This window comes from Aphis gossypii, unplaced genomic scaffold (assembly GCF_020184175.1).
Source record: "Aphis gossypii isolate Hap1 unplaced genomic scaffold, ASM2018417v2 Contig00007, whole genome shotgun sequence".
Taxonomy (NCBI): domain Eukaryota; kingdom Metazoa; phylum Arthropoda; class Insecta; order Hemiptera; family Aphididae; genus Aphis; species Aphis gossypii.
The window spans coordinates 230,314-257,303 of NW_026082986.1; the positions used below are offsets into that span (position 1 = coordinate 230,314).

Here is a 26,990-nt window from a genome sequence, read left to right on the forward strand (position 1 = left end):
TGTGCTTATAATTCATTGAAAATGTATGTGACTACACTAAAATATGTTTTAACATGTTAATAAAGTTAAAATATGAAAAATTATCAAATCTTACTAAGGAAAAATACTATTTTTCATGTTTATGTACAAAAGGAAAATAAATAAATAAAAATTGTTTAATTTGTTTATGTACTTATCAATTGTAAAAAAGTTGTTTTAAACTTTAAAATTTAAACAAATGTCGATAAAATACAAAAAAAAAAAATACAATAAATAATTAATAAATAAATAAAGAATAAAATTGATGAAAATCGTTAAAACTACCGCAACATAAAAGAAAAAACTCTTGAGGCCAAAAAGCTGACCTAAAATTGATAATTTGATGTAAAGGCAGAAAAATTTAATTTATTATTACATAAATCAAACTTTATGCTGAGAAATCTAACTTTTACACCAAGATAACAAAAAAAAAAAACAAATCATCAATGTGTTCTGGTGGGTGGAAGCCAAATGTCGAAGGGATACATTGACAACATCTTGTTGCACATGTCCATTTGAATGTTGTCGAGTACAGGTCCCACGGCCGGATAAAGTTCGTCGGTTATTTGTATCGCGTACTGATTTACAAACCGCAACGCCACTCGGTCTGCAAATAAAGGAAAAACAAATTTGGCGATTATTATATTTATTATTAAACTATTCGACTCTAGTACAGCAACACCAGAATTATAGACCTCGATCAAAATGCTCAAACACAATCTTGTATTTGGTCCATAATAAATAAATACAGTCACATAGAGGCTAAATGGGGAACGATATCAGTCCCATAATACTATGAATGCAATTTAAATAGCGTCCACCAAAACGAGTGTTAACAATATAGTGGTATACGCTCAAGTTTAGTCACATTGAAATAATTTCATTCGTTAAAATATTTATTCGTTTTCAAAATGTTATCCTTTCACAGAATTATTAAGTCATATTTTATTAAAAGAAAAAATCAGTCGTATTATAAATATTATTATACAGAGTACGTCATATAATTCAATTTATTTCATCATATTCCACTTGTATGATTATATTATATTTTTTTTTATTATTTATATTATTCTTAATACATAATAATTTATTTTGTTATTTTATGTATAAGTTATGTAGGTTCGTCCTAAGTAAAATATAAATAGCTGTGTTTCTATTATATTCGTATTTATAATGATTTATTTTGCCTAAGATTAAATATTTCTAATACACCGAGAGGTACCTAGTATCATTATGCAGCTTAAATTCTAGGTGAGTGAGTGTTTGAGTTTAGATAAAAAAATATTGATATAAAAAATAAAAAATGTATTATAATTTATAGGCTATTAATTTAGAAGAGATTACATAAGTACTAGGTACTAAGTAATAATGCTCTCCTTGACGTTGGTTACGACCACGCATTAAAATTAAAACTCTTAGGTACCTAATAAGAATAATTTGAGTTTATGTACATGAGATAACGCTCTAATAACATAGTATAGAGATTAAAGATCACAGTATTATTTGTCATTTGATGCCACTTTAAGCCCTCTGCAGCAACATACTGTGGCAATACTAGCGTAATATAATATGTCTTTAATATTCACCAATAACTACTTGTACAATTCCACAAAATGTACTTAGTACCTTTATCAATATTATTAACAATGCAAACTGTTAATGTACGACTGATGTAATAAATTTAACAATGATATATTACTAATAAATCAATAAGTGAAAAAAATTATTCTAAAATATTTATCGGGACTGGTTATAGGAACGACACGAAAAAATATGACAAGGTACCATATTGTAAAGTTTACACTCCATAAGTGAAATTATTTTAAATTATTTTATTTTACGAAGAAATGATGAGTGCATTACAAATATTGTGAAATAAATTATGTTGTAAGACAGTTGAAACTTGTCGACACAAATTTCTAACCAAAGTCGGAATGTTAAGCGTGAAGATTGCACCCAGAAACTAAATTTGTTTATGTCAACATCAAATATATGTTGCAAATAATGGCATTGCGGTTTGGAATCTATCTGACAAAGTATTGTTAGACAATTTTCTCCGATTAAGAAAAACATTAGGATTTTCTTTAGACTCCTAAAATATTGGTAGCAAATAGATACGATTTAAAACAAAATTACTGTTCGAAAATTCACTGACTGCAGACACAAAAATAAAAACCATAAAATATTAAATAAGTCTGCTCAGAATCTAAATTACAGCACTTGATTGAGTATTGTTTTAATAAATAACGTTTAATTAAAAAATGAACACGGTCAAACTATATATTATCATACTATAAAAGTATGATAAATGAAAGTACAATTTATTGCTCAATAATAACCTATAGTTATATATAGGTACAATAATATACATATTAATATCAATTCACGTAATTAAATATCTAAAAGTTTTAGCTGAAATATAATTGGAAATATTTATATAGAATAATTATACAAGCACATAGCGAAAATTGCACGACGACCAATTAAATATATTAAATTAGATAGGTAGTCACGATAATTTAATGGTTTTAATTATTTCAACAATAATTCAACCATTATTATTAATAACTATCTCTTCTATAGTTCACATGAATGTATACTTTTAATAATTGCTTTATTTTCCGAGAAATTATATTCAAAACTTCTTCAAAGTGAAAATTCTTTAGTTAGGTTAGTTACCAAAGTATTGAAACTTAAGTATTTTACTATGGAGTAATTTAATTTTTTTTTAAAAAAGCGGTATTACAGACATCAAATGGTTTGTAAACGTGCAAAAAAAATTATTTTAAAATTCACTATCGAAGGAACGGGTTTAATTTTTCTATGTAAAAATCTCAATTAACAGTTTTAAAAAGCGTGATCAAGTGGGTACCGTTCTGCTGTACATTGAGTGCCGTGTGATCACTATTATATTTAAGAATGTTAAATTTGAATCCATTGTATATTATAAAAAATGATTCTGAACGGAGATGATTTTTCAACCTAGGATATACTCGTAATATATAAAATATATTATATTTTAAAATGAGTGGTTAATAGGTGGTTTATGTTTTAATGGCCTGAAACAAAATCTTCTACAGAAAATTCCAATTTAAACAATTTGTGTATGTTTCAAGTTTCTATGACTAGTAACTTTTAGCTACAATAAAAATCTAAAATTATTTGACAGTAATTTGTTATTTTACGCGTGAATTTCGGATTTTATGAAAATTTAATCGTATTATCATAAGATAAAATTTCAATATTTTCCTAAACTCAACTTCTTTTATAATTATTGTAAATCAAACATAATATGGACAATTTTGAATTAAATATTTAACTCTAAGCTACTTGTACAACATTTTTTTTATATACTTATAACTACAAAATAATTTTCAAAAATGTATGATTTTGACGAATTTTTATAAATATTTAAATTTCAAACTCTAATAAAAAAATTGTAGCTATGTATTCTTATAATTTTTTAATCACTGTAAGACAAACTCATGAGGAATTTCGTATTTAATTTTCAAGTATTTTGACTCAGCCAAAAAAATGTTGTCGATATTTTTAAAAATTAACTAAACAAAAACAAATATTTCAAATTCCTATAAATAGCTTTAATATAAGTTAAATATTTAAAAAATTAAATCATGTAAAGAAAATTCTAATCTAAATAACTGGTAAAATTTTAAAGTGTTTAAGTCTTATACTTTTTGAATAATAATAAATATTTAAAATCATATGAAGATAAGTCGTTATCGTTACGCGATTTCGTTAAAATTTAAAATTTAGACGCTCATAACATTTGTTCCTATAATGATGCTTAAGTTTTCTCTTTAGAAGAAAAACTAATGAAAACTTATTGTTGTTTTTTTTTCACCTTAGATTTAAATTCAAAACATTATTGAAATGATAATGAATTTTCTACTACGAAATTACTTGCAAATTTTCACTATTTTGACATACTTCGTACAAATATGAACTTTAAACGCTTGTAAAAAAAATTGTGACCAACGACTTTTGATTTTTTTTTTAACTACGATAAGAAAAACATATAAGAAACCTTATATTTAATTTTCAATTTTTTTTCCAAAATTTCTTATAGACATTTCAAAAAAAAAATGCTTAAAAGTGAAAACTAAAATTACTAAAAATTACCTGCAGTAAATATTGCCTACTATACACTATTTAAAAAAATTTTCAGTAAAGTAACATATAATTATTATTATACTAATTTATTGTTATAATATCTATCATAATATAGACCGTAATACTTACAAAGCGAATTTTGAATCGATTATTTATGAAAAGATTTATAGTTTCAAAAAGAAAAACTTTTAGAATCTACAAAACCTGCGTCAGTGTCCCACTATACAGGACGATAAATTTAATATAAGACACTTATTATTTCAAAAAACTACAAACTTTTTGAAAATATTTTTTTTTGCATAATTTTACTTAAATAACTGCGAAATAATACTTTTTTAAAAAAATGGTATATTATATCATCATAATTTTTTGTATTGCATAATAATATCTATTTATTTTTAATTTTATATTTTAAAGTAGACTATTATGGGAAGTATTTTGAAGTATAGAAATCCGATTTCAGACTAGTAGTTTATGAGTTTTATAAATTTTTAAAATTTAGATGAGCGCAGTTGTAGAAAATAATTTGCTGGATTACTCAGGTAGAAAAATGTTTTTTATTAATGATTTAAAATAATGTAAAAAAATATTAATAATAATGAAAGTCTTGCATTAAATGGATCACTCTATATAGAAACTAAATAAAAAGGTATTAGTAGTAATTATATTCAGTATAAAATTAAGTATGAACTTGACTACCATACACATTTGACTGCTGTCAAAAGTAAAAGATCCGTACATTGTTACAGAACATACTATTTTATAATTAATTTATAATATAATAAGTCACTTTTTTAAAAAAATGTGATTTATGATTTTTCATAATTCATATATTGTAAGTGTAACGCATGTAGACGCCAGGTGATAGGTGGTAAACCCTAATATGTAATGCTTATCTTAAATACGATTATTTTAACACAAACAATATTATAAAATTGAGTATAAAAAAAAAATATAAATTTCGATAGCTGTTACTATCTATTTTAAATATTTTTATGAAACTAATGATTATTTCATAATCTAATAAATATGTTTTTGTGATATCTATAATATCGTAATGGTTTTGATAAACACTGTTATCGGATAAAGTCAGCGACATGCAAGCGGCAAAAATTCGATCTTTTATATAAATTATCACCATTATTGTCGAAAAATAAGTGTTTGATTGTTTAATTACTACAACCGCAAAATTGAGTGTTTTGTTGATTGAAAATAAATTAATCGAATAATGTAACAGCGTAAAATATCGAAATTGATTCATCTTTTTTACAATACTAATTCAAATTGTTTGCTTGCGCAAATTTACTATTTAATTATTTATTCGTTCACTAAAGGTGAAAGTATAACGTTTATTTAGAATCAAAACTTATAATTTATGTTCCATACAATTTATTCTAAAAGCAAAATAATTGTCGTATAAATTTAAAATTCAAATAGCATTATATAATTTACGAAAACTTTATATCTATTCCTATATAGCTAACTACTTATTTCGAAGTCCTATCCACAGTTTGCATAGTATAAATACGCTTTAATATATTTTATTATTAATATAATAATTATTTACCAGGATCAAACATAATTTTGTTTTGAACATGGTATTTATACCACGAATTTAAATATTTCCTTAGCTGTTTTGTTTTAGTAGTTTCTCGGTAATAGTTCTATCTAGAGATTCCATTACTAGACGCTTTTAAGCATACAATATAGCATTCAAAGCTTTGTGTAAGTTATAGCAGGAACAGCAAAAGTCAACAATTCTTAAAAAAAAAAAAATGTAATGTTTTACATGTTTTATACATAAATGGGAAAAACATTATTTTTTTTTTAAGTTTTCAAGAAAATCGATACCTATACAGTATATAGTGAAAATTTCTGTTGCAACAACCTCTAAATAGAGTGAAATATTTTTTTAATTCCGTAACAAACTATTATGTGGAAAATAAATTTGTAGCCTTATTACTTTGACTTCAAATAAAGGCCATGAAAGATATATCTACTTATATATCTAAAATAAAAAAGTGGGCAAGTGAGTACCGCTCTGCTGTACATTAGGTGCCGTATGGATCATTATTATATATTATAGGAGTGTTAAATTTGAATCCAATGATAGTTATCATTGTATACGAAAAACGATTCTGAACGAAGATGATTTGTTAGCCTAGGATATAATTTCTAGTGATTGGTGAAAAAGGTGGTTTAAAAAAACCAGCTTATACTAAAAAATATTTTGAAAATTAAATCACGTAAAGAAAACGCGAATCTTAATAACTGGTAAAATTTTCAAGTATCTACGACTTATACTTTTTGAATAATAACAAATATTTAAAATCGTTTGAGGATAAATCGTTATCGTTACGCTATTTCGTTAAAATTTAAAATTCAAACGCACTTAAAATTTTTCCTATAATGATGCTTCGAGTTTTCTCTATAGATACTTGAAGGTAAACTTATGGAAAACTTAGTGTTGTATTTTTAATCCTTAGTTATAAACAAAAAAAATTTTATGATTTTTCAACTTCAAATATTTCGCAAATATTCATAATTTTGACGAATTTTCGTCAAAATTTGAACTTCAAATGCTAATAAAAAAAAATTGTGCCTATGTATTCTTATAATTTTTTAATCACTATAAGAATAACATATGAGGAACTTTGTATTAAATTTTCAAGTATTTTGATAGGGCCAAAAAAATTTTATCGACACTTCAAAAATATTTTTTCAGAAAAATTGAAAATTTCAGTTGTCTATAAATAGCTCAAAAAAAGTCAAAATATTTTGAAATTTAAATCACGTAAAGAAAACGCGAATCTTAATAACTGGTAAAATTTTCAAGTATCTACGACTTATACTTTTTGAATAATAACAAATATCAAAAATCGTTTGAGGCTAAACTGTTATTTAACGCGGTTTTTGTAAAAATTTAAATTTCAAACACTCATAAAAATTTTTTGTCTGAATCCGGTAGAGTTTTTTTTACAGATATTTGAAGAAAAATGTATGGAGAACCTTGTACCAAATTTTCAAAACTTAGTTATAAAAGAAAAAAATTTCATGATTTTTCAACTTCAAAATTACTTGCAAATTTTCGCATTTTCGACAGATTTCGTAAAAATTTGAACTAAAAACGCTTATAAAAAAAAATTGTGACTAACGATTTTTAATTTTTTTTAGCTACATTAAAAACAACTCATAAGGAACCTTGTATTAAATTTTCAAAACTTTTTGGTCATCCAAAAATTTTTTATCGACACTTTAAAAAAAATTTCTCAAAAAAATCGAAAATTTCAGTGGTCTATAAATAACTCAAAAAAAGTCAAAATTTTTTGAAAATTTAACTATATACGGATACCACTGACATTAACATTCGGTGAAAATTTCAAGTATTTTCAGTGATTAGTTTTTGAATTACAACCATAAAAAAAAATCGATTTGGTCGAAAACTGGTTTTGCGTAAAAATTGCCGTTTTTCCGTCATTTTTTTTTGGTTTTTCCCGGCGCTTTTGAAAACTATTGGAAATTTTTTACTTTTGACCCCCCAAAGTACAAACTACATTCACTTTCCTATCCGAAACAGGGTCCACTTTTTAAAATCGGAGCACTTTTACTGCTCCAAAACGTGGTGACAGACACAAAAAAAAAAAAAAAAAAAAAAAAAAAAAAAAAAAAAAAAAAAAAAAAAAAAAAACACACATCATTGTAAAATCAATACATTCATCACTTCGTTCAGAATCTAAAAATGAGTTAAATATTTATATCTAGATATACTTATTATCTCATATATTGTATGACTTGAATATTCATAATCAGAAATGCCAAACCGAAAATATTTGTTAACGATAGATAAATAAAAATACATTTAAAATTTAAATTAAAAAGTCTCGTGGCTATAATTAATTAACTATAACAAATCAAGATAGGTAATGAAAAAATGCATGCATTGAAATAATAAGGAGAACTGTGCTTTAACGACTAGATGAAGATAAGAGCGTTATTTTAAATTTAAACACTTTAAGACATAAAATCATCATAATATCATAACTATTTATGTGAAATCTAATGATAAATTACAGCCATACTTCAATCAAGTACATTAATAAAAAAAAAATGAAATGACCTTTTTTGTAGACATTATCTGTATGCAACTATTCAAAAACGTAATTTAAAAGTCATAAATGTATATTATTCGATATTGCTTAAATCGTTCAATATGAAACAAAAATGTGGATATTTTGTGTAGGTATTTACAAATAATATTTTTCATTCAATATATACACAAGATTTATGATTTATAAAAATTAAATATTGTATTACCTATGCATTTTAGTTAAAAAAAATAGCATCAAAACTTTATAAATACAACTAAAAATTTAAAATACTTCAAATATGCAAAAACAAAACAAAATTATATTTCACATTAAATTTAGAGTCTTTGGTGCATAAAACAAATTTATAACTCAATCTGCTATTTTTATCTGTATACTATAATAAATAACAAATGCTATTAAATCCAAATTCTGATAATTACATACCTAACTTATATGGGGCCATGGAGGTGTTAAACAAATAATAAGTAACTATTCATCATTAGTTACATTCATCAACAAAACTTTCAGTCAAAATCGTTTTTAGAATAAATAAATAATAATTAACTGCTTGCAATTATCAAGTAAAACCTACCCACCAACCGTTAACTTGCCAAACGCAGTGGGTAGTATATCTTAAACTTTCGAAATTTTTTTAATCTTTAAATGTATGTATTAATAAGATAAATATTAATTTTAATTTAATATATTCCCAAAACCAGAAGAGATAAATACATTTCAGTATGCATATTTAGATGCGTCATTTTTTATTTATTTTTTCTTATAAAATATTATTTTTAGTATTTTTACTTAAAAAAAACAACGCTAAAAAATAAAAAACAATAAACATTTTAAAATTTTCTCATACAATTTTCTTATCGTTATTGATTTATTGATTAGAAAGTTAATAGGTTTTATGTAGTCTGATACGAATTTTTTTTTAGGAAATGGGTAATTCTACATCTTATAAAAACAACAATACGCAAATGAGTTTACTTCTAGTATATTTAAATTATACATAGTGACACATCATGTATGCTCATTTTCATTGATATTTCTTTTAATTATGAATTTATTCAAATTCTAACTTTGTAGACTATATTAATAGTTTAAATTTATAACTATTTACATTATTCATATTATAAAATTAATGTTCTGTGACGATACAAGAATTCTTTGTTCAAATAAGAACTAACGTTTTTACTGTTAACTATTAAGCAGACGATTTTATCAATAATGTTATTGTATCTAAATCGAAATTAGAATGAGCAGTTTCTGGGTTATTATAGAGAAAATAATAATTTATAGACTACTCGTTAGGGTTTTAATTTATGTACTACACCATTTCAGAAGATTTATCTGATTTATAACTTACAAAGTAAAAGTGATTATTATTTGAAAATATAAATTTTACATTGCCACAGAACACTTTTAAATTGTATTAAAATTTAAACAATTTAAAATATTGTCATTAAGTAATTTAAAAGTTGGTTCCAAAAATCAGAATTTTTGATTAAATAAAAAGTTATTGAAAGAAAAATGGGGGTTTAGCTTGCTTGGTGAATCACTTTTTATAATATATAATACTATGTTGAGTCTTGAATTATACGTAAGTAAAATGTTTTATAATGTCTATTTAGTAAGTAGTAATAACTAATAAGTACACAATATGTAATGAGATACAAAAGGTGTATTGAAACGTGTATTATGTTATATATAATGGCATAATGTGTTCGATTCGTATTACAAAACGACAGCTTTCCGTCTTTCATACATCGTCAAGTTTACATAGTTTAGGATAAAAACATTTTTAGATATTTGATATAATATTATATTATAACATATATGATATAAGTCATAAAGAAATGATTTGGTGCTGCAAAAAACATACTTTTATAAAGAGCAAAAACGATGTGTTCAAAGGAAAATATTGAAAATTACGAATTCTTTTTGTTTAAAGACGGTATCTCACTAAAACTATTATAGGTACACTATATTTTAATATTAAAAGCTTATAGGTTTATGAACTACTGTTAAGAAAACTTTATTTTAAGCTATAGGAAAAAACGCAAAGCATAAATAAGCTTATTATATAGAGCTACAGTCTACAACAACTAGTATACATAATTTTAAAAATTATACTTTTTAAATGTTTTAAAATGTAAAATATAATTAGTATTAACTTGTATTGTTCTATTCAATTAAATATATTATAATAATGCACTTTGAGCATTTTAAAAATTTCAAATTGTAATATGCCTTCTTATATAAACACATAAATGCATATTATTATATTCATTAAACTTATAAAATCATTTTACTAATTATTAACATTTACTTAATATTATTTTTGAAACCATTTTTAAAGTTTTATTTTCCTTAGTACTTATATACATTTCAGAAAATATTCGTTTGAATTTTGTTATAAAAAAAACCATCTGCTCTTCATGATTTACAACAAAACAAGGCTGTTTCTAGTTTTTTAAAAAAAAATAAGCTTATATCGATACAGTACATTCCTGAATAATGGCGTAAAAACCTAATTATTTTTAAGTATGGTTCTTAATAATATTTAAAAATTCCGAAAATGAGAATTTAAGTAAATTTTTTATTAAATAAAACAATAGGAGTGAGCAATGCACATGCTTGGTTAATTGCCTTATATATAGGTATAAGCGGCGAAAATAACTTTGGGATATAAATAATGTTTTCTCATATAGGTAAAAGCGGTAAACTTGTATGCAAAATAATATCACAGTATTATACACATTTGCAAATAAAAAGTGACAAAAACAAACAGAACCCTTTTTCATGGTGCTAAGGCAGAGTACGTGTATAATAGACGGGTAGGTATATTGCTAAGATTACTTTGGTGGTTGTTACCAAGAATATCGAAAAGCTAAAAGAAAATATTTTCATTTGTGTTATATGTATTATTATTATAGGTTGCTTTAAAAGTACATTTATTATATTAAACATCAATTTAAATTTTAAAAAAAAGTAATTTTAAATAATAAAATCATTTAATACCACAAACATTTGAACAGTACCCGTAGACTTGGATATATGTAGTATATACCTATGGCGGGTTCTTGAATATTTCAAACAAAAGCTTCACAATTACTATTTACTACGAACAAGTCTTTGTAAATTATTTCTTAATGAAAAGCCACCAAGCAAAATAAAAGTGTGTAATCACAATGAATGATTTTTCAAAGCAGACCTTTATAGAGAGAGAGAAATGTACGATTGTACAATATTATTTATGTTAAACTGTTAAAGCCTATTGTAAATAGTTTTTGGTATTTATACTTAAGAATATATAAAACAATTAGAAAATATTTTTTGAAATCATTTTATCTGACGTCTGCACTTATTATTTATAAGTACCTATAATGTTTTTTTACACTTTCGATTTTTGAAAATAGAAATATAAATCAAAATATTAAAATGTATACTATTATTAGAAACCTTAATTGATATTCATTCAGGAATATTATGTTTTCAATCCCACAACGAAATAAACATAATAAAAAGTGCCATAAAAAAAGTGCCTCAAAGCCATAAATTTCACAATTTTCGTCAACATTTTAATCATTTTTCCTTGTACACTTTATAAAAAAGAATACAAAGCTATAAATCAATAAATTACGTCTTCGGAGTAAACAGACACTTGATTAAAATGTCGAACCAATAAAAAAATGCTTAAAACTTACTTAAAGTGTGCATCATTTGCTTCACTTGAAAAATGATAACAAACAAACTGAAAATAACTTACACCTAGTATTAGTATAAAATACACACACTGTGTACACTTGTGTACACTCAAAATCTAAAGAGCTTAACAACATCAATACTAATATTTTCCGATTATCAATTGCTTACGAATATTTCTGAGAGGTGGAAAGAATATATTATGTAAGACGTTTTAAGTAAAATATCATACAAACGTACTAAAAACCGAAATCGAATAATATTCTACTGAGTAATACGTTTAATACAAGACACTTGTTATTTCAAAAATTAAACTAAACAAACAATTTATAAAATATTGATTCACTACTTCACTCGTCAAAACATTAAATACTTTCTACTAATATTAACAAAATATACTTGCCCGGAATTTGATTTTCATATATTTAAATAATTCAAATAATATTTTGCTTGTGACTATATTTATTTAAATAATTTACGTTCACAGAAAGAAACAGTACAATTAATATGATAAAACAAATTTCGAGTAATTCATTTATACTATACGAGTAAAATGAAATTAAAAATGCATGTTATCATTTAAAAAAGTCAAAAATTTAAAAGATAACAATATAAAATATAAAATTTTCCAAAAAATGTTGTTACAAAACGTAACACTCAAAATTATGCAAAAGAAATATTTTCAAAAACGTTATTTTTTTCTAAGTATGAGTGTTAAATGGACCACTCCGTATATGGATACACTAAAATACAAGTAGTTTTTTGTTCAGCTTTTTTCACTACTACTGTTATAACTTATAATTTAACCCAGATTCGTTTTGCAGCTTTTTTTTTAAACGCATTACCTACCCTTTTAAAGTCAATTTGTAATTCGAAAGTTTTTTATCCAACGTGATATGGAGTTCAGGGTAGCACATAATTTTATTGTTACATGGCATTTGCGTAGTTGTATAAAATAAGACATATTTTTTATCATTGACTAAATATTATTAGTATTACTATTTTATAACATTTGTAATATTATACTATTATTATATTACATATAATCGCATCAGTCATCATCATGACACGTAGAGCTTGACAACTGCATGATATGGATACAACATGTCAGGTTCATATAGAGGTAAATAATATAACAAATGTATTATTACATAAATTGGCGGATAGCGGTTAAGTGAAAAGTTAAAAAATAAAATAAAATCTTTTTGGCTGATCAAAAGTCGGAACTTTAAAGCTAGGTAGATACTCACTACTAATTAATTTTTATTATACGATTTATTATTCGTGTTGTAATTAACGGATATCCCTAACTAGGTATTAAGATCCCGTGGTTACCTAATACAATCTATTATTTTAAATACCAACCGTGGTTACTGGTTCAAATCGAAACGCGCTAGTGTTGTTTTTGTAATTAATTATGCAGAATTTATCGAAGCAAATACTTTTACAAATTACATTTGTAGACTCAAACACTGGATCCAACGTCTCACTTTTTTTTTAACTCTACGTCAAACGAAAAATGATTCGATTTAATAATTTAGGAACAATATGTCATATGTGTCATGTATTCATGTGTGCATCAACTTTCAGTATTTATTAACTAATAACTACATCTCAAACGCGTACTATATTATTGACATTTTATAATATATATTTACTTATTTTCAATTTAATTATCATCTATGTACGATTATAAATATTACAAATGATAAATATTAGCAGGAGAAATGTTTCAATCAAACAGTATTTATAATATTTTTTTATTTATTTTTGCATATATTATTGTTTTCTAAAATATCTATTATTCAGAGTGAATATTTTTATTTTTTTTTAATTAAAGATATTTACTGTTTAGTTACAATTTTGATATTGACAATACGTACCTAATTAATTCGTAAATAATTTTTATAATATTCAATTGTAATTAAGGCGATTAACTTAAAATTTTTATTAACAAACGAAAATTGTGCCTACATATTATTAATATTATTTTTTTGGACATTTTGTAATGCTAGCAGACTGAGATTTTTTTTTAAATCCACCTCTATACTGACTATTTTCAACGTTTGCTATAATAATTATATTAAAAACTAATAGTAAACAAATATTTGCGACGTTTACTTCTTGGAAAATTACTATTACAACTCGAAACAAAATATAAACATGTATATTATACTAATATTATTAAATATTACATTTTCTTACTGATTTTATAAATCACGGTATGAAACTTCTCTTAACACGGAAGTTCTTAAAGTATAACCTACAAGAGTGCTGTAATCACGCTTTTATTATTCAAATTGTCAAGCTTCCTGTCAGCCACTGCCACATGTTGAGTCATAATATAGATATATTATGATAATATATACTGATTTCGGAATGAATACAGGTTAAAACGAATTAGAACGAATCACGATCAAAATATTTTATATGAATATAAGTATTTTACACTGTTATTATATTTTGACGTTTCGGATTTTAAAATTTTACAATGATTTGTGTCATTATTAATTTTTTCATTATTCCGAATTAATATTATTGTGATTTATGATCGAGATAACAGGTGTACAATACACAGTGAAACCTCCCTTAATGGACACTTTCAAACAGCGGACATTTTTTAGAAACGGAAATATTTTCAATAAACTCTAAAATTTAGAGTCTAAATAACGAATAATTTTAAGATTAGATTCTGAAAATTTTATCGTAATTACTATAAAAGTATATTTTATTACAATGTGAATTTTACACAATATTATTATTATTATATAATTATAGTTTATTTTCTCCGCCGTATGAAATAGCTATTTTATTTTTTATTCGGTAACTGATTTTGTTTTAACAATAATGTATATTATATATAAATGTATTATATATTCATATATGTATACCAATAATATAAATATATTATATTTGTATAATATATACTGTATCTAATATCTATATCATGTTTTCGATATATTTTAATATTGATCAATTTATTATTCCCACTAAATAGCAGATAAAATTTTAGCAACTAACAGACAACAATATTCGGTATTTAGAGATTTTATTTCGATTTCACAAAAAGTTATCTATATAATGTAAATAATTTAAAATATTAAACAAAGTGTAAAATAATGGTGTTTATTTCATAAAACAGATAAAATATATTATGTCCATCTCATGAACCAATATTTCACTTACTATGATCATTGATCATGGCTTATTAAATAGATAACATTGAATTAATTGGGTGTGGCATATACATGTATATTGTATACTATTGTATATTACTATATTTAGTACCTATATACTTATTTAATTAAGTATTTATACTTTATTATTATTTATAATTAATAAAAATAATGTTATTATTATTCTATATATTTCTTTAAACAAGCTATTTTTCAGTGTGGATAATTCCCCTCGCTTCACCTTGTTTGGTAGCATTAAAAGAAGCTTTTTAACTTCAAAAAGCTATATTTTCTATAAAATATCGAAAAGTTGAAGAAAATATGAGGAAATAAATTGTAAAATTTATGATAACGATTTTTTACATAATTGATCCAAGTAATTATTATTTTATAGATTAGAAATCCAATCTCCATTAAATTGTAATTGACATATCGCTTATAAAAAAATCATTCTGATTATGTTGCACTATAGCTGTTATAAATTACGTGAAAATATATAAATTACGGTTATTGGGAAAGGATTATTTGTCCAAATTATATACATTTTTATAAATATTTTAGTAAAGCTGTTTTCAGAAAATTTCACAGGCACATATTTTCATTTATTTATTTTGTTTTCTGTTAATTTTTATTTTTTAGTAGAATCGTTTGATATCTAACTATTTATTATATAATACACTATATTATACTATATTATATGGGCATAAATATCGTGTGAGCTACATGGATGACGGTTTATTTTTGGATAACACCACTTGCGCTTAACTCATTCAATAAAAAAACCAACAAAATAATATTATATATTATATTTACACCATTCACTCAAACACCGACGGCAATACAATTAGGTCTGCAGCTGGAAGTACTTAACTCGTATATCTGTTTCGTACAGCGTATAATAATACAGTATGGGTACACATATATATAATATAGTATATGATGTTTTCCAGTATAATATTATGTACTTAGTTGTTTGGCTCCTGCTAAATTTCCGAAAAAGAAACGAAATCAATATTTACTATAATATATTATGTAATATATATATATTAGTATAAGTACTAAATATCATTATTAACGAGAGACGGAAAAACAACAATGACAACAACAACGAAGCGGTGTCTGCAGCACACAATCGTACCATAATACCTATTTGTGCCATCGAACCAAACTTCACGCGAATAAAAGTTGTATAATATTATACTGTATACCATAATAGTATACAGAACATCAGTTCGTGGTTACTGCAATAATTATAAAATCAAAACATTAATTAACTCACTCAACACCGCGTTTCCTGGCACCAAATCACTGGCAAAGATTTTAATTTCACCGAATTTCGGCGGATGCGAGCGAAAACTTTCGAGCTGTACGAACGTACTGTTTTCCATATTTTTCACCTTTGCCTTCAATACATAGCTTGTCTCGACGTTTTCTGCAACAAGGATAGCGCGTTATTGTTTAATTATAATAATATTATTGTAAGCGCTATATGTGCGACGTATATATATACGTTTAAATAGTAAATACGCAAATAATATATTATAATATTATACAATAAAGGTACGCGCAGGATAGTTTTGAAAGTGTTTTACACTGTTTGTACGTCTATACAAAATGTATATTTATATGTTGAACACTCGTAAGCTTTTTAGACGCAGGTTGTATAATATATACCGTGAATAATGTATTACAGGTAGCTTATGTAGGTACCTATACAAAATAGTATATATTATAATGTTTATCATGATGATCTTATATTTTTGTACATAATAATATATCAATTTAACTTTACTGAATGTTATGTTGTATCGGCCGTTGGCGTTTATCGGCATACGTCCCAAATATCCTTTGAACTGATATTGACCAGAGCTTAATAAGTTTTTGAAGTTCCCGGTGAATCCCACTTCCATTTTATTTGGGTTTTGAAGTTTTGATCTATATATAATACATGACATATTATTCAAACAGACATCATATAATATATTCGTACGTATATTATATATTGCGTAATATGCACGCGTATAGAGGTATAAGAAAATTTTACAGATTGAATTCAGTCAAACATAATATGAACTCTACAACAGCTATAAATATATACACCTGCTTAAATTATTACATCCACGTATGTGATATACTATGTAGGTTAACTTCAATAAATATGTACACTGACATAATATATACATTAAAATTCATAAACCTATACCCATCATGTACTTATATGTATGCCGTATACGCGAATTAGTTGTCACGTACCTGCAGAGTTAGTTTTATCGTTTATCCTAATATCAAAACAATTTATAGTTATAAAAACTTTAAATAGATAATATTATATCAGCCGATTTAAATCTTTTAAAGACGATACGTCCACAAATGAGTCAAATTTAGTTCACTTTAATACTATGCAAGTGGATCAAATGTTTTTTTTTTAAATTTTAAATTTTTTATTTATAATGTTTACCTATAAATTATATTTTATTATGTGTATAGATAATACATAGGTAGCGAAATGTGTTATGATTGTGTTTAGCAGTAAATGCGAGATAGTTACTTTATGTAATTATTTTTTTTCACTACACTCCGAAAAGCCTAACGCAATATATTTTATTTTATATAGGTACTACACCTATATTTTAATATATTATTTTGTGATAGTTTGCGGATGATGATATGTTTATAAACATTTTGATTTTCTTATAATTGAAATAAATTCATATTTATTCAAAATTTATTCTTTAAAAAAAAATACTTTTTCCAAAATTAAAACATACTCTAATTAATTAATTTGCGTACATAGTTATTACAAGAATTATTATCTGTCCTACTATTATGAATAAAATAATTAATAATGTAAATTTTAAATTTTCATTGCTTATAAATTAATTTTTCATATAAACATTGATTATCAACTGCTCTAAAAGTCAAAACTGGTAACGGCAAAAAATATATTTTTTAAGTAATAGATACGGTCGCAAACGTATGCGTCATACATTTGCAAATATTTTTGCATGTATTCAAATTTTTTTTATATATACCCGTATTACCATATTTGTATTTTCAACCATTTATTCAAATATTAAAAATATAACTAATATAAAACACAAGTATACTCTTTACAAATGTATAAGACTGTTAGGAAATATAACTTACTGAAAATATTACATACATTTCACCTTATATTACATTCACCTTATAAATATCTTACCTGAGCGATAACAATTTTACTGTTGTTAAACCTTCAGTCATCATATTCTTAACTGAAATTTTTCCACCAATCAGTCGAGCTTTATGTTCAAAATGTAACGGATTGTCCAAAGGCAATGGATCAAATTCACGTAAACCAAATTCATCATTACCTACAATCATATAAATATGTTAAGAATTTGTTATATTATACATACTTAAGTATTGTAATATTATACAAAAAACATTTTTTTTTCATTACATCATGCCTATGTATTATACATTTATACGTATTGGAAAAATGGAAATAGAAATTTTATGTAGGTATAGAACAAAGTAATGAAAAACTATGTTCTTAAATAAAAATTATATTTAAATTGACTAAATTGGAAATTCTTTACGATTTGTGGACAGATTTATAACATGAACAAAGGATCAAATTTGTATAGCTGTAAAAAATTTGAAAACGATTACGATTATGGGACCACGTTTCTTGATTACATTATTAAAATAAAATAATAAAAAAATAAACAAAAACTTGTGAAAATCTTATTCAAAATCTTATTACGTCCTAGTAATAAATTTTGAAAATCAATTCCAATACATTTTGTAAGAAGTCTTTCTCTTTCAAAAAAAAAAAAAAAATCCTGAAATTGGATCATTCAACGATGCATGAGAGTTTTTCCTATAAAGCATGTTACTGAGTAAAAAACAGGTCACATGCAAACATTTAAGAATATACATTTTGAATTTATTTGTTTATATTTTAAAATATATTCCAAATTTACATAATAATGATTAATGAACACTATTTAATATTTTTAAAATTAATTATATCCTATTATCATAATAATTATTATTTTATACAAAGAACTTACATAAAAACAATTTTTAGAAAATTCATTAAACTCCGTTTGTACGACACCCACACAAAGCTTTGAATTCTGTTAAATACTTTATTGTTTTACCAGTGAAAGAGTATAGGAAAATTTAAAAAAGGATTTTATTATTCTCGGAAAGTAAACTATTATACATACCAGGACACCAGATACTAAAATAAAATAAATAAGAAAGTGTTTTAAGTTAATTTAGTGTGTTGTTCTATACAATACTTACATAATATTATACTCGGGGATAAATTGTTAGGTATATAAAGGTCTATATAGATTTAATTTAAGGCAGCTATAGTCTCCTGCATGTATAGACTTTTAAATCATAATCGCATAAGCACCATTTAGCTAAGCTCAAACGCCTCAAGCAAAACATGACGCAAAACTAAACTATATTAATTTTAAACATTAATTATGGTTTTATGAATTCCTATGAATTCGTGTTTTAAACAAATTTTATAAAATCTATTTTTACAGATTAAATATTAAACAAATAACATTTTGTATTACAAATAAATTCCTGAACAATTACTCAATTAATTAAACGATAAATTATGTAAAAAAAAAAATATATATATATATAGTGTTTGAATCGTATAAAGGTATAGTAACATTAATTTTATTTAAGAAGAGTAATCCAAAAAATGTGAATAAATACCTGTTTTATTATAATATTATACATTCATGTATACCTATATTGTAAATTCCAACGAGTAAACATTGCATAATAATAATAATTAAAGACGCTAAAATAGATGCCACGTGTATATTATATATTATCTATAAGTATTATAATATTATGTATACAATCGCCGAGAATATAGCTGCTCTGCAATTAGATGGAATATTTACACACTTCCACGCTTAAGGTCTCCCACGCGCAAACTTTTCTATAATGTATAGTACATTTTATGTTTATCAATAAATTCACCTAATATTTTAAAGCAGATTTCCAAAAAATATAGAAAACTAGCCCAACAAACTGTTCGATATTAGTTTCATTTTAATTTTATAATTTTTTAATAAATATTTAGTATAAAACATTATTTCACTTATTTTGAATAATTAGTTATTAAAATAATTACATATAATTCTTTATATAAACCTATACATCGATGATTGCATCAATGTGTTTAATGCTTACTGAAAATATAATTTACAAGTTAATTTAGTTGAAAGATTTTGGAAATCGAACAATAATTAGTCTATATTTTAAGACCGATTGATATTTTTACAACGGTAGGGACAAATTTTAGAAAATAACAATTTAATTTAGTAACCCATTAAATATTAGTTTCTTTTTATTTTTCATATGACGTTAAAAAAAAAAAAAATATGGCAATCTATAAAAAGACGTACGCGAGTATCAGTGTACGGGCTATTATATCAACTGTACATTGCGCCAAAAATCGTTTGGTCTAATTTTCTCGTATACGTTTGTATGTTATTAGTATTGTAAAACGTCACGACTTGATTGGATCTGAATAGTTTTTATTCAAATCAAAAAAAAATAAAAATCGATAGCGGTTAATATAAAAAATCAATTATTGATGTACTTAATTATTTATTTATTTGCATACGCGGCTTACTATACGAGCAAAACGTTTCCATATCCCGTCGGAACAACACAATATATTAATATTATGTTATACACAAATTTCCGTGTTCTATAAAACTCAATAATGTTATTATTATTATTATTATTATAAGGCACTTTTATTATATTGTACCTCTTCGGGTTTATTATGTTATACGAGACCTTTTTAAAATCGAAACTTCTTGAAAAAGCAGCCGCGTCGGCGCTTCTATATCGGAACGTAAAACGTCTTGACCCATATTATTGTATTTTAAACGTAATAGATATACACTGTACATATTGTGCGAGTGAAAAAAAAAACATCAAGAGTTGGGTATGGTTTCAATCATTTTTACGTACAATATTATAATAATAATGTAATTTCGTATAAGCATACGAATTATTATGCTGATGCTGCATATCTTCTTATACCTTTATGGAATTGCTCGACCACGTCGTTAATTCTTTTGCGGATGCAAACGTCTATTTTTGGGTCGTCCCGAAAACATAGATCTGTGTACGTGTATTCGTCGCCCGGTCCGTCGGCTGAAAAAAAAACAATTTACACACTATAATATTAATATTAAAACATTTATAACGTAGTCCGTCGTACACACACTGCTCGCATATGCTGCTCGCAGTATAATATAATAACCGTTGCAGTACAGTGAAATATTATATTATTGTTGATTTGTGTAATATCATACAAGTGACTGTATTATATCGTTGTATTACGTTACATAAATTATAATAATTTACGCAGTATCGAATATTATTATTATCGTTTTCGGATATCGTCTGAAAGCTTATTAATTTGTCAACATCCGTACACACACACACACACCACACACACACACACACACACACACACACACACACACACACACACACACACACACAGACTCGGATATTTATACCCCGTTTCGTGTGTATATATTATTATACGCGCACACACAGACACACAAATATACGCTCACTCGCAGATTACAGATATTATTTTAGAACGCATTCGAAAATAACCGAATAGAAACGCACGCCAGTGTGAAAGACGATATTGTGCGGCGGCGGGCGTGCGCGCGCCAGTGTGTGTGTTGAAAAAATGTATTTATTTTCTGTCGCAATCACGACGACGGTGGTGATAATATTATACGACAATAATGCAAGGCTTGGTAAACGACGACGATTTTTCTTAGGTTTTTTTTTTTAATTTGCTTCGTTTGATCTGCCGAGAAAAAAAATCAAATCTCTGCAAAAGTGCAAACACGGCTGACGATTGTTAGTTTGTCACTATATTATCATTACGCCGCACAATATAATATTGTACGTCTGATATCGAACGAAATAAAACACAATGGAATCTGAGTATACTAATGTATAAATATATTTGTATGTAGATATACTGTTTTTGATCTTTCAGGATTTAGGAAAACCGTACACACGATGCAACAATATCATTGTGTAGCATAAATTAAAATTAAAAAAAAAAAAATTAAAATTCATTTTTAACATAAATTATTAAACTGCAGTAAGAGTTTATGCTATTAAATAATACTATAGAATATAGATTACCGTAATACATGCGGAGAATATAAAGTGAACTGACGATCTAAGGGCCTGATTGCACAGTGAATTTATTCAGGGCACGTAGATATGGAAAATAAATCCCCAGATACAGAGGATCTATCAAATGATTACCGATTTCGGCGGTAGAAGGACTTTTTGAGTTTTGTATTTCAACTATCGCATATATATGAGTATTATTAATTTTTGATCGCCAATGCGTATAGTACCCAAACATGGACGCGAAACGAGTCGTTTGTGCCCCTCCAATCTAACTTTAGAAACCCGTGCCAGACGGCAATCTGTAATAATAGTCGCATTTCGTTCTCGAATAATTCTCGTTCCGCCATATTTTTTATATTACTTTATTATTTCCTATTATGGAAATAGTGCCCATTGAGATAGATTTACACATTATAATATTAATATACAGTTGACTTTCGGTAACTCGAATATAAAATAATTGCCTTCAAACGACAAATAGTCATATAGATAACACTTAATTGGTTTTTAAATTACTAGAATTTATTTTCCTCTTATTGAATTTCGAGCTATAAGATCGAAAATCTAATATTATATTAAATTTGGTATTGTAAATTAAATTGAATAACGATGAATTTGACGGTAAATAATAATTATAATACTATTTTGTTAATGTAAATAAAACAAACCGAGAGTGTACATTATACACTTGAAACTCCAACACAAAAGAATACACTATATTATAATATGGTTTTGCGCGTATTCGGGATTTGCGGTTAACGATTCGTTGAAATCCACTCGTATGTTGTGTGTTCATATAGACATCAACATGTCTATGAACACGACTCTTTACACAATTCGTTTGTATTTGTTCGCTTTTCATGAACTTAATTAATTTTCAGGATTCATAGATATTCATCCACAGAACAATCACCAAAATATTATGCATTATAAAACCTATCCGAGGTTACAAATTACAAAATGTTCATAACACACTCTTCAGCACGAGCTGTGAAAGATAATTTAAATTTGCTTGCACCAAAACGTTTGCAGATAATGAAGATTGAATTGTGATTTGTGTTATATGTTTATTGAGATTATGGACCATAACATTACCCATATTAAAAAAAAAAAAAAAAATAGAAAATTGTTACTAAGTACTAACAAATCTAAAAGTCTCAATGCTTTTCTTTTTTTTTTTTTAATTAAGTACACTTCCTTCGATATACAATCAACATAAATATTTATTTTGAATATCAGAATATATATAATATAGTATAGTATACTATACTGCTGTAATTAATTTACGTCATTATATAATATAACCATTATAAATAATACCTATATGCGAAATTGTATAATCATTGATTGTTAATTGTGAATGATAAAGTCAACAATTTAAATGTTAATTAATTCAATTTTTGAGTGTATAGAAAGTGTTTATACTTTGATAAATTAGATATACAAATTATATCCGTTTCCGTTACACCAAGAAAGTAAAATGGAAACATTTACAAGAATTTAATAATTACCTGATTAAACAGAATATTACTGTTTTATCCGTCTAAAATCAAAATAATTTATATTGATACCTACAATAATAAATAATATTAATCAAACGCTTGGGTAAAGTATATAAGGTTAAACTTACTCTAACCTAGATTTAAACATAGAAAAAAATAGTTTCATAATATGTCAATAATAAAAAGTATGAAAGTTTCTTAAATATAAGTATATCAAAATACAAACATATTTTGAACATTTAAAGACTTGGAGTTAAATATTTTAAAATTAAATTGTGTATACATAGTATTAATATACTACTATATTAATACTATGTATAGTTATTTGCATTGATAATTAGTCCAATAAGCGACAGATACTGCGCTATATTAGATCATTTAATATGTATTTATTTTTTTGTGTGGCCACTATATTTGAACGTTGAAATAATACATAATATGTTTTACAAGATGATTATTTTGTTTTTGAAAACTGAACATTCGTCCTATTAGTAAATATATGAAAATTCTTAAAAAAAAAAAATCTGTTTTTATACTTTTAGAAACAAATAATATTATAACAATATTTTTAACATTATATTTTTGCTTCATCTAAATTGTATAGCATGTTTTTCCCAATTTTTGACATTTTTAACTTTAACAATCTATCAGCAACCCTTATTTTTAAATTTAATACAAAGTATTTAATTGCATAATATTAATTATTCATGAATAAAATCATTGTATCACTAATAAGTATTAGGTATAAATAAATAAATAATATGAGTAAAATTTATTTTAGTTCATAATAAATTAACAAAATATGTACAAACGATACAAACGAGTATTTTTATGTCGCTATAATATTATGTGCATAAGTCACCAAATAGGTTTTACTATTACAATAATACTATAATGTACTTTTTAATTATTTTATTATAATATTAAACTTAAGTCTAAAATATCTATTTTTATAATAACAATATATAATACTTAATTAACTATATTTTAGTACGCACAGTATTCTAAACGTTTAATTATTATATAAAAAATCTGGTATAATTATTTAGTTATTAAATTTTTATTTTTATTTTGTACTTAATCATTGTAGTTAGAGTATAGAAATACATGAACATTAAAATGGACAGAAATTATGTTTATTACATTAATATATCACGTGTATAACATGTACATGTAGTGTTCTATGAATTAGAAAAAAAGCACTAATTACGCACTGTAAATTTATTATATTTTGGAATATGTATTTATTTTTTTTATAATTATTTAAATTATTAATTTATTATTGTTGCTGTGAATTTTAAGTTTTACAGTTTTTCAAATAACAGCAAATATTTTGAATTATATATTCCTATACGCAGAACATTAATTATTAATGCTCAAATAATTTTGATGTACAAAAATCAAATTTCCAACAAATGATAATCAAATAGTTTCAAGGATTTTAAGTTTAAATGAGCTGGATATACTAGTATTATATCATTATATTATGAGTATCACGAAAAATTTAAGTCCTCTATACTCCACTCATCTAAATTTTAAATACTTAAAACTGCTAATTCCTTTTTTGTTCTAAAACTAAATATTAGATTTTATAAATGTTGAGAGTATATAATATACTACATTAACTATCCTTGGAAATAAATGCTATTTCGTGAACAAATATTTATTCGTTGAACGTTAATAACTTACGCTTGAAACCTTTACTATATTGAATATTCAGAAGTAAAGTATAATATACTATTCTACATTCTTATAATATACCTAGTTCCTCGGATTTTAGTTTATTACACATCGAAATTCTCAGAAAACTATCTTGCTTCCGAACACGAAATTTAAAACGTATGTATGCATTCATTCGAAAAAATAAGAACTTAATGATAAAAAAATCGTATAACTTGTTGTTCCATAGTAGATTCAAATAATGTGACAAAAATATATATATATATATATATTTCCAAAAATCTAGTACACCCGTTTTTAATTCATTAAACCTCTCAATGAACCTATTTACAAACGAACACATGATATACAGCGTAATACATAGGTACTATATAAATTGTAATTTATATAAGAACAGCGTTAGTTTATGCGTACGCAATTACACAAATATAATTTATATGCTAATGATTGTTTCGTGGTGTGCGAACAACATAAAGATCACTGTTAAATTATTATTATTGTGTAAATACATATATTATAATATATATATTATATACATATAATTAGGTGCGCACACGACGCGACGGAGAGAATATTATTACAACGTGCAGATTATGAAGTACCTACCTATATAATATGTGCCTATAATATTATTATAAAATATAGATATTATATACGTAGTAGGTACTTGATGTAGGTACCTACCTACGGCACGAGCTTGCACCAAGTTTACCTATTATATAGATATTATTTTACATTAAATATTTACTTACCGGAGTGAACGAAAATGTTCGGCGATATGAATGATTCCATCGTCCAGACAACAAACCAGCCGAATACGACGTACTTGTCGTTCATCTTATAACCGTATACTATATAATATTATGTTAAAAATTGTAATAGCGTTATTGTTTTTTTTTCCGCGCAACAACAGCAACAACAACAATTAATAGTATTTCTACTGCAGTCGTTATACAAAACGTATATGTACGACTTATAATAATGATGAGATGTCCTGCGATAGTGCGATATGTACGCTAAAATACGCGAGTCCGTTTTTTTTTTACGCAGTCACGCGAAATCCGTACGGCCGAAGAATAACGGTGGACCGTATGCTACGCGACTGTTTTAAGTCGACGGCGCTAAGGACTCGGCGGACGCTTTGGGTCGGCGATCACATCCGCGTGGCCCGGTGCGTTTTCACGCGGGCGAGACAATGGCCGCCGCAGACGACAATTAAATATCTCGTTGCGAATAATATACTATAATGATCGATGTTCCATCGGTTATTATGATGGGTTACCCATTGATTTCGCTGCAACGGAACTGGACGTCCCGTACAGTTCGATCGATTGTTCCGGGCGGGGACCTCGCGCGGTTTAGAAACCTTTTCGCACAAAACATAGAATATAATAACGTGTAATATATTATTATTATAAAAGTTATTGTGAAATTAATTATTTCACGCTACATCGAAAATCCGGCAATAGAAGAAG

General features: G+C 25.3%; 1 protein-coding gene across 2 annotated transcripts; it reads right to left on the reverse strand.

Moving 5' to 3' along the window:
• On the reverse strand, nucleotides 1–26,762 carry LOC114127122 (uncharacterized). Of its 2 annotated transcripts, none has more exons than XM_050208184.1 (6): nucleotides 26,268–26,762; nucleotides 21,203–21,316; nucleotides 18,327–18,477; nucleotides 16,917–17,059; nucleotides 16,404–16,556; nucleotides 1–625 (listed from the first exon to the last, which is right to left on the reverse strand). In XM_050208184.1, exons 1-6 carry the CDS (start codon nucleotides 26,350–26,352, stop codon nucleotides 462–464), a joined length of 810 nt encoding a protein of 269 aa, XP_050064141.1. In that variant the 5' UTR covers nucleotides 26,353–26,762; the 3' UTR covers nucleotides 1–461. The 2 variants fall into 2 exon arrangements, with proteins under 2 accessions (XP_050064141.1, XP_050064142.1); XM_050208185.1 differs by lacking the exon at nucleotides 26,268–26,762 and adding an exon at nucleotides 22,340–22,364.
• Nucleotides 26,763–26,990: the final 228 nt, after the last annotated feature.

Coding starts and splice junctions, on each gene's coding strand:
- LOC114127122 (XM_050208184.1), bottom strand. CDS start 26,352: ATGAACGACAAGTACGTCGTATTCGGCTGGTTTGTTGTCTGGACGATG. Junction 18,478..21,202: donor GGTCGAGCAATTCCATAAAG/GTATAAGAAGAT, acceptor ATATGATTGTAG/GTAATGATGAATTTGGTTTA. Junction 16,557..16,916: donor CCGATACAACATAACATTCA/GTAAAGTTAAAT, acceptor TCCTTGTTGCAG/AAAACGTCGAGACAAGCTAT.